This window comes from Temnothorax curvispinosus, unplaced genomic scaffold (genome assembly GCF_003070985.1).
Source record: "Temnothorax curvispinosus isolate PA1 unplaced genomic scaffold, ASM307098v1 QBEX01012219.1, whole genome shotgun sequence".
NCBI classification, from domain to species: domain Eukaryota; kingdom Metazoa; phylum Arthropoda; class Insecta; order Hymenoptera; family Formicidae; genus Temnothorax; species Temnothorax curvispinosus.
In genome coordinates, this window is record NW_020221999.1 from 35,509 (window position 1) to 46,257 (window position 10,749).

At 29.5% G+C, this 10,749-nt stretch overlaps 1 protein-coding gene and 2 long non-coding RNA genes across 3 annotated transcripts; all 3 read left to right on the forward strand.

Moving 5' to 3' along the window:
• The first annotated feature begins 1,134 nt into the window (after positions 1-1,134).
• LOC112462300 (elongator complex protein 6-like) lies at positions 1,135-2,738 on the forward strand. Its single transcript, XM_025028011.1, has 3 exons — positions 1,135-1,315; positions 1,433-1,480; positions 1,618-2,738. Exon 3 carries the CDS (start codon positions 1,631-1,633, stop codon positions 2,456-2,458), a length of 828 nt encoding a protein of 275 aa, XP_024883779.1. The 5' UTR covers positions 1,135-1,315; positions 1,433-1,480; positions 1,618-1,630; the 3' UTR covers positions 2,459-2,738.
• A 4,165-nt stretch (positions 2,739-6,903) lies between these two features.
• LOC112462301 lies at positions 6,904-7,692 on the forward strand. Its single transcript, XR_003041653.1, has 3 exons — positions 6,904-7,046; positions 7,246-7,444; positions 7,520-7,692. It is a non-coding gene; the product is annotated as an uncharacterized LOC112462301 (long non-coding RNA).
• Positions 7,693-7,959: 267 nt separating this feature from the next.
• LOC112462302 lies at positions 7,960-10,229 on the forward strand. Its single transcript, XR_003041654.1, has 4 exons — positions 7,960-8,334; positions 9,229-9,394; positions 9,721-9,828; positions 9,942-10,229. It is a non-coding gene; the product is annotated as an uncharacterized LOC112462302 (long non-coding RNA).
• Positions 10,230-10,749: the final 520 nt, after the last annotated feature.

Sequence of the window (10,749 nt, forward strand, 5' to 3'; positions counted from 1 at the left end):
GATAATTCCGATGTCCATGGGACAGCACCCTCAGGTTTCTCTCTGGTAATGCGTCCCTAGGGATCCTCTAGGGAGGAATAGGACACCGAGGCTGCAGGATGCGGATTGGTCGTCCGCCATTAATGGGATATTTCCGCTTTGAGTATATTTTAGTAAAGATAGTGTATGTATGTACATGTATATGTCAATATGTGTATAGTATATGTCAATTTATAACATATGACCATAGTATAACTGTACATACATACTGTGTTATAACTGATAAAGGCTGCGTTTAGGGAGCGCGCTATTAGCGCTATTTGCTTATTCTATCCTTGTTTTACACCTGACGAGCGATAAAGATACAATAATGCAATAGCGCTAATAGCGCGCTCCCCGAATGCAGCCAAAGTGAGCAAGAGAAAAAATAAAATTGTAAGCATTGTACTTAGGCTGGATTCGGGGAGGCGCTATTAGTGCTATTTGCTTATTCTATCCTTGTTTTACATCTGATAAGCGATAAAGATAGAACGATGCAATAGCGCTAATAGCGCGCTCCCCGAACGCAGCCTTAATAAATCCAATTTTATTAAAATTGAATGTGATTTTATATTATCATTTAATACTGAAATGAGAATATATATAGAGAATACATAACCTTAACTATAAATTATCAAATTAACTAATATATGATAAATATAAGCTCAGACAATCGCGTCAACACATTTTTAATATAAAAATAATTTTCAAAATTGTTCTGTTTTTTTTTATTTATCAAATTTACAAATTTGCTAAATTTATACAAAAACTCTTATATTTATAAAAAAAATTATTTATTGCATTATTTACTGCATTTATTAACTTTTTGTGATAAATTATATTTATCAGTATTTATTGTTTGTTTACTCAATTTCTTCATTTACGGAATTTATTTCATTTAATTAAGTTTTATTTATTTACTTCAATTTAATTGAAATAATTCCTCGATTAGAATTGAATGTATGTAGACATATTTTCGACGGTTATTTTGTTTTATTAAAAAATGGCGCGTAATGCCTGCCGTCACTTCCGCTATCCCATTAATGGCGGCTTTGTCCCATCCCTCACTAGAGAATCCCTATGCGTCCCCAGTAAAAACTACTAAAAACGCAGGGATGGCCTCTCTCAGGTTTCTTTCTGCTAGTAGCTGCAACATTTCGTCGGTATGACAAGTTTCATAACCAGAATAGTCGTCAACTTTAACGATTAAAATCTCGTTTCGTGGAGCAGAGCGACACTTTTTCTGCCAGATTCTTTCGTTTCGCGTCAATTGAGCATAATTTCATCGATATTGGAGGTGAAATCCCTAGACTGTATAATTACCGTTATTATATTATATTGATTGTGACCAAAATACATTTAACTTTTGTATTGTAGTTCTTGACATTCCTTGACATGATTGTTCGTTTTACAGGTTATAAAAATAGAAGACGATTAGACGTACAATTCGACGATTTGTCAGGTTAGAAATTTGTTGCATAAACATATCGTTTTTTGTAAGATATGTATTAATAATAATAATAATAATAATATTAATATTAATAATAATAATAATGATAAATAATAATAATGATAATAATGATAATAATATGCCTTTAGTTTTCAGTTTATTATGGCTAGCTCAGTAGTAACGGTGTGCAACATTCTTGGAATTGACAAAGTAAACATGGACGGTAAAACAATCTTGATTGAAGAACGACATGGTAGCAACGCGAATTTCTTAGTAAATGCCATTTTATCACATGCTTTAAAAAAAATGAACGCTGCTGTTTGCCTCGTTCTTTGTCATAATACTTTTAGTCATTATCATAACATCGGCATGAGATTTGGCTACAATCTTCTTAATCTAAAAGAAAAGGGCCAAGTCACTGTTGTTGAGCCGATGAAAATTATAGCCAACAATGTTACTGATATGTACGAGAATTTTGTAGATAAAACAAAAACAATAATTCCAGATAGAACTCCTATGGGAGATATTGATATTGTGCGTAGATTATTTACATGCGTTAAAGAAAAATATGAAGACGCAGCAAGGTTCTCTAAGTCTGTTGTTCTTATTATCGATGATATAAACCACTTCCTTGATCTTGGACTTGGTATACGTGATACTATGTATTTTATAAGATGTTTAAGATCGTTTGTAGCGTCGTATCCCTCGTCGCAGCTTTGTATTCTTGCACATATATATCAAGGGAATATACAGACTTCGAATACAGATATAGTTGCTAATACCTTAAAACATATAGCACATTTGTGTGTTACGACACAACCATTTAAGACAGGACACTCCGGAGATGCATCCGGTAAACTAACTATTCATTGGAAAATGAATTCCATTAGATCTAAATATCATTTGGCAGAAAAAACAATATATCTGTTTAACTCGTCGGATTGGCAAGTGAAGATTTATGCGCCTGGTGTTATGTCTATCCTGTCATAAATAATACATATAACGTTGCCATGTCTAATTTTTATGTAAAATAAAATAATTTTTATGTAATTTTGTTTATATATTAAAATAGATTTAAAAATTTAGAACCATCTTCTGCTTTCCTACATTAATCTATTTGCATGCATGTTCTCTGCAATCTCGTGAAAAGAGATTCCTCTCTTTCAGGTACAATTAGATATGCAAATGAGACATTCAATAAGGATTTCAAACATATTTTATATTGCCGTACATTCAAATTTATTGTATATTTATTATACGTACATGAAAGGTTTGTTTTTTTATTGCTGTACTTAGAACTTTTCTTCTCACTTTCGCCAAATTTCAAATATATACCTGTTTTGTTTTAAGTACAAGAAGTATGTACATTGTACATACATTAATTCAGCTAGAAAACACAGACCTATAATAATAGTGTATTCTTGCGATCTACCATTCATATAGATACATCCAAGAAAACACATCCCGGGAAAAAAAGATTATATATAATTATATATAAATATATATGATTTTATGTGAAATTTGGTATGAATTTAGTAGAAATTTTATACAAATTTATACATGGGTCCATATATCATATATGAGCATGTATAATTTTAAATATAACTAAATATGAACAATAGATCATATATATGCACTGATATATGGATACATATGAGATTCATATGGAAATATATGTAATCCCGCGAAAACAATTTAATATGAACATAACTAAAATCATATTAAATCGCATTATATCTGTATAAAACTTAATTAAACCCAGATTTTAAGTTAAGATTATATTTTTTTAAAAACGGTTTTAATTTGCATTTCATGAAATCATTTATGTAGGTTAAATATGGGCCACAATAAAATATGGTTTTTATCTATATTTAATAAGATTACTTATGCGGATTATATATGATCCAGAACCATACATGATGCAGAATATTCATATATTTAATAAAAAGTTCATGTGTTTTATATGCGACTTTTACTCGATTCAATTACGGCTTTAACCCAAATTTAGTTCTAATTTATTAATTCTTATTAAAACGTATTTTAATTTAAATAATATTTGCAGTAAAATTTGTTCTATATTTGTCGGACTTAACATGTAAATATTTGATTCAAATCAAAAAGTTAGACCAATGTTGAGTAGGTATTAATTTAATTTTGAAAAGATTATAATAAGTTAATTGGAAAATGAAGTAGGGGAGACCAGGGCAAACTTGACACAATTTTTTCAAAGGCAATTTTCAACAATTAAATAAAATTGTCAAGCAAATTTAATGGTACACATTTAAAGAGTGTTCCTTCAGGTACAAAATTGCTTAGGGAAGTTTTGCTGTATGTCGCTTAGTTTTGCCCCCAGGAAAGGAAAAGTGATGCGAAGACAAATTTTTAAATTGAAAAATACCGGAGTAAAATCGACACTTTACCTGATCGACACAATTTGATCTGGAACTTATTTTTTATTGTCTGAAACTGAATATATTGTTTATCGTGTATTTGGAAAGTACAAAAATTCGTAATTAAGTAAAACAATCATTGGAAATAATGAGAACAAAACTTGTTAAACTTTCAATTATTTTTATATAAACACATGTCTGAAAAACAATTTATACAAGTAAATTCGCGATCGGACGTACACACACACATTTGTCATGAGCCATATGGCTGCATAACAAGCATCGTTTGTTATTGGAAGCCGATGAAACGGCGTGGTGTCGACGTGTCGACTTTGCCCCGAACCTCGTTTTTTACTTTGTCACTCCAAAAACGTGAAAATTTTGGAGATATGCAAAAACTATTATCGGATTCGTATACAGCATCAAATTTCCTATTAAAATCACTTACATATAGGTTCGCAAGAGTAAAGCTCGATGACAGAGTAGAAAGGGCGTAGCCGGATAAGAAAGGTCAATGTGCCCCCTCACGGATCATGCTCTTTTTTTTCCTTTGATTGCTATCAGTGTCACTTACAATTTAATCGAATATTAGCCCTTAATATTGAACCGTTTTGCTGTAAAAAATAAAAACAAAAATATCAAAAATAATTCATATCTTTTGATCAGCTTAATGATGAAATTTTGATGAAATTTTAATATGTTGTAGATATTATTAAGACACATTTGTGGAAAATCCGGGAAACGTTTCTGATGACAGAAACATTAATAAAAAAAATAAATAAATGTTCTTGATTTTTTTTAGTCCCAATATCTTTCTTGTACAATTACGAAAAAATTTTTCTTGAATCTTGGAGTAGTTTCCTATTGGACATAATTTTTTGGAAGCAATAAAATAGGTAAGCGGTACTTTTAAAAAATAAAGTATTTTTTTTTATTTTTTTTAAATATGATATGCTTTTGGTACGATCGCCATATATTTTATGTAGAATTTTGGGATAGTATTCTACAACAAGTAATTTTTTCGAACCAATAAAATGGGTGGAAGGTACTTTAAAAAAACAAAACATTTTTTTTCTTCAAAATTATCATAGCTTTTTGGTACCATCGCTATATTTTTGTTTAGAATCTTGGAATGAAATTCTACAACAAGTAATTTTCCGGAATTGATTAAATAAATAGGTGCAGGTACTAAAAAAATAATAAAATAAAGTAAATTGAAATAATTATAAAAGGATAAGCTATAATCGTATTAAATCAAATGTTTATTAATCACAGAACTGTCGAAAATCGGCCAGCGTCTCACTCATATACCCGTAAATGCGTTGTTCTCGGTGATAAAAATTATTTAAAAAATGATAAATAATGCTTATCGTCAGAACTCTTTAGAAAACGTTAGAACACGTTCAGAACTACGCGAGAATTATAATAGACCTCACAGAACTGTCGAAAATCGGCCAGCGTTTCACCCTATTCTCGATAAATTCCTGACTTTCGAGCGTTATTAATTTATTTAAAAATTATACAACATTGCCAATGTCCGGAACTCTTAAGAAATTGCTTCAATATGCTCAGAATTATACGAAAAATATTTTATATAAGCCAGAACTTCGAGATTTTGTACAGCGTCTCACCCATATACCCGCAAATGCGTCTTTCTCGGGCGATAAAAATTATTTAAAAAATGAATAAATAATGCTTATCGTCAGAACTTTTTAGAAAACGTTAGAACACGTTCAGAACTACACGAGAATTATAATAGAACTGTTAAAAATCGAACAGCGTCTCACCCTATTCTCTCCAAGTACTCGATTCTCGGACGTTATAAATTTATTTAAAAACTATACAACATTGCTAGTGCCGGGAACTCTTTAGAAAATGCTTCTATACCCACTCGGCATGTTATGTTGCTGAAATATTGAAATATTCGGAAATAGTACAGAAATATTTTGTTAACATTTCATTTATAACTATGTATCTGAAATATTTCAGAAATGTACCTGCATCATGTTTTTTATAATATTGCATTAACAATATTTCTGAAATCTTTCAGAAAGTTGTTTACAATGTTTGTAAGTGTCTGTAATATTGCAAAAAAATGTAGCAGATGTAATATTTCAGAAATATTTCTGAAACATTATAAAAGTAATATTACGTTTGCATTGCACAAATAATATTTCTGTAACATATCAAACGCAACATTGCATTTAAAATATTTCTGAAAAATTTCTGAAGGATTGCGTAGGGAATGAAAAATTGAATTGCAGACAGTGAATTTCTACAATATTGCAGAAGAAATATTCCAGATGTAATGGTTTAGAAACATTTTTGATACATGATAAAACTATTATTTACATTTAAATTGCACGCGTTATATTTTTGAATGTTTCACATACAACATTGCATTTGTAATATTTCCGAAAAGTTGCTGACAGACTTTAGAACTTATAAAAAATTAAATTTATTATTATATAATTATTACATTTTATTGCATTTTTTCTCTTTTATAATATTAAGAATTTTCTGATATTCCAAATTTTGTCATATGGCATTTTTAATATAAAATATAAAATACTTAATAATATTTAATATAAATTAATATTCGACGTTGACTGGCAAAAAAGATTTATTCGTATATCTGTATTGTTAATATTGTTATGCGATAGCTTTATGGTCACCAAAATAAGCAAGTTTAAGAAAGAAAGAAAGAAGCGTCAGAGTCAGAGGATCACCACTACCCTGTTTGATCATCGATGTCAAGCAACAAGGCGCCGCCCAGTAAGCAAGGAACATTAAATTAACGTTTAAAAATATTGACTTTATGTGTATTTTTTAAACGTTTTTTAATAATATTATACACGTATTTAAAAAATATTATTTCGTAATATGATTTTTCTGAATGTTGTTAAAATATTTTAAAAACGTTACAGAAAATATTTTTCAAATGTTACTCTGACATTTATTTGAGATTAATGCAACAGTTCAAAATTCCTTGTAATTTGGACTTGGAAATAACATTGGTAGTATATTAATTTTCTGTTGTTAGAATGTTATTGTTTTATATTGTGCTCAACGCTCATCGCGACAGCCATGATGCGTACATTTACGTATGTACGATGCGTGAGTGCGTATACACACGTGTGGATCGAGCAGTGCGGAGTGCTCTTTATTTACAGTATATTTATATATAAGTAACTTATTATATTCTAAAAGTTGTATATTAATAATAAGAACTCAATTAACCATATGTGCTATGAATAGTAGCTGATATGATGATCTATATAACCTATAATTTAGGTTAACTACAAATAACGTTCTTTGGGTATCGGTAGAAACTATATAGTGGAATTATTTGCTATTTTCTTGCAAATTACTGCCGATTATTTTCAGCTGTTTGAGTGCGTCGAGATCATGAGCAAACGCACGCTTGTTGCGACAGCCAATCAGAAGCAGTAATAGTTCTGGAGACTGTAGTCGCATTATCTTACATATACGTATGATGTGTGAGTGTGTCATATATACGTACGTTTGTGCTTGTGCGCTTGTGCGCTGTCGAGCGCTTTTAATTGTATACAACATTTTTATATGGGTAAGTAATTATTATATTCTAAATCTTGCATATTAATGATAAGAACCCTGCAATTATCTAATGTGCTGTAAATAGGTAGCTGGTGATTCAAGATCTATTTTTCGACCTATATAAGAGAGAAATTTGCAGAAGAAAAAAAATATACTAAAGTATTAATAAGGATCGAACATATTCTTGATGTACTCGGGCCGCGAGGCTGAGCAATATTCTAAGGAAAGTATTGTACAAGATACAAAGATTGGACAATATCTCATTCCTTTATCTTCCATTGACAATTTGAAGATATGCTAAAAACTTATCAAGAAGCTTTCATGCAAGTTGTAAGTAAAGCTGCTTATCACAATTATAATTAATTCTATAAACATTTACAAATAACATTCCCGGTTAGTATAATAGTTACATAATCGTAGTAGATATAAATTTACACAATAAAATCTGCAGACTTTGAAAATTTAAGAATTAAGAGAAAAGACTGTAAGAGATATCTCCTCTCCCTCCCTCTTTCTCTCCCTTTTTCTCCCTTTCTCTCCAAGAGTAGTAAATATAATATTTGCAATTTAGAGTCTGTTTATGTTCTAAACTCAGAGTTACAAACTTATTCTATGTCTTACATGATACGCGCACGCTATATAGATTAACCTTTTACGATTGGTGGAAATATAAATCACTAGCATGAGACTTTCACTTCTATATATTTTTATGTTTCCGGACGTTGCTTCCGCCTTCTTCTTGCAAGACTTTTCGTTATTTTCCGTTGAACGTGCAAAACAGCGACCTATTGTATTATCTTTCATCGTAATAAATCAGTTGAAAAAAATAAACTCGATTATTCTGCGCCATCAGAGTCGACAAAGAGATCACCAGGACTTGTAATTTTTACCGATTTTTTGGTATTATTTTCAATATAGTGCCTATAGCAAAGATCTCGGCAAAGATAGTAATTGCGCATTATCTGTATCTACTATGTTTATAGTTATTTTGATTGTGGCGTAACATACAGACAAAATCATCCAAACGTCATATCAAATAAGTACTAACGCATTCATACTACATTGTTCAAGTCTTTTATGCATATATGGATCTTCTATATATAAATGTGTGTTGCTTTGTTTTACCATATTTAGCAGAAAGCTTAAGTATTTATATATAAAAATCTTCTTGCAAACTTTTCATATATTTTTAAGCTTTTAAATTTAATGGAAATGGTACAGTAATATTTTTTTACAATTTTCTTTAACGGAGCAAACATACTGATAATATATAAAAGTTGTACAATTTTTGTAACAAATAAATATTTACACTGACAGCTCGAGATTTTTACTTTGAAATTTTTAAATCATTTTTGTAATATATTGAGCAAATGCTCTAATTGATTTACACCTATTTTTATTATGTAAAAGCATTTGTAATTCTATGCAACCAATACGATATATGTAAACTTTCTAAAAGAAGGTAGAATTTTGTCGGTAAAGTTTTCAAATATGGTATGTCCTTCAAAAATCAAAATGTATTTGTATTAATCTCCATAATGTATTTAACTGTATATTTTATGTATAAAACGATCAAATAGAATCTTGAGGAGGAGCACTCAATGCGTTCAAAACCAAAAATGGTTACTCTGACTCTTAATCTTACAAACTTATATCTATAATATATGTCCTTTAATATGTTCTATAATATCCTATAATATGTGTTATTATATTTTAAAAGTCTTCTGAATTATTTTTCTTGCAATTTATAATAATAAACTGCATTATATAGAATTACAAGTATAAATTTTTCAGGTGAACAAGGTTATGTTAATTGGAGGGAAACATGAAAAGAATTTTATTAGAAGAAGTTTGAGGGCTACATTTTCTGATGACTTAGCCTCCATGTGTTCATGAACTGGCCAAAAAAATAATTATAAAATTGGAGATACGCACACACAATTCTGAGCATTAAAAATAAGTAATTTTTTAAGAAATGTATATATTACTTGCAGTATTAAATGCTATGTTTTATGTCTCAGAATTTATTAAAATTGTCTCCTTATTTTTTGTAGCAATCATCGTTAAAAAGCAGGACACACATACACGTTAAAAATTCTTACGAAATAAAAGAAAAATATATATATCCATAAACTAATATTTTTGATCGATTTAAGTATATATGTAAACTATTCCGGAAACTTTTGTGTTATTTCAATAATTATCATAAGTTTTAATTGCCGTTAAATTAACATTATTTATTTCTTTCATCTAACAATAAACTGTATTGAATTTTTCTTATTTCAGAAGCTTTTAGAGCAATATTCCCTCGGAATACAGAAAAAGATTTTCAACACTTTGTAATGGAGTGGTTCAGATTCGCAAACGTCCGTAAGGAAAAAAAACATTAAAAAGGTAATGTAATGTATTTCGGTATATACTCTCTATAAAATAAAATTGTTATAGTTTGCCGCGTTATAATTTATAAGTAGCTTTTTCACTAATTTAATTCTACTTTTATTTTTCAGGAAGTGATAAATATATTATCTTACTTGCGTGGCTCCGCGCGAGTGATTATTATAGTAACAAATTTTTTTATTTGAAAGATGAGTTTTATCCCAAAACCTTACGCTAGGATCAGTGATCTTCACCAAAGATATTATTGTGATAAACTGAAAACTGTAATACATGGTATATATTATTTTTATATAAATAAAACTTTTTTATGATAATTAGTGAATTATTCCCTAATGCAGATTGGTATATAACAGGCCTGGGCAACTTCGAGCTCCGGAGCCACGACACTCCCCTACTTTCCGTGGATAGAAAAGAAATGTCATGGTTCTGGAGCTCAAAGTTGTCCAAGCCTGGTCTATAAAAAAGCAATCTAAATAATAATTAGACAATAAATATTGAGATATTTTATTACTATTGCATATTTATTGAAAACATGTTGCCTGTAATAGAAATAAAACATCAATAAGAACTTTAAATAAATGTTAGAATTAACATTAGGGTAATCTTAATATAATATTGTAATAAAGTTGATAGTACGTTTAAATTTTTATCTCAAAAACATTACAGGAATGATAGAAAAACCTTAGCGCAATGTTATTTGCAATGTTATGGCACTCCCATTTCAACATTACTGAAATTTCGGAATCGTGGTCAAAGTATGTTCTATAATGTATGTTCTATAATGTAATGATGTTCTATACAACATTAAGAACTACATATTTAACAACATTACAAGTTCTAGAATATCGTTGTAATAACATTGTAATAATGGTTTTTTGCTTACTGGGTCGGTTCTCCATCTTATAGTTGTTATTGCGA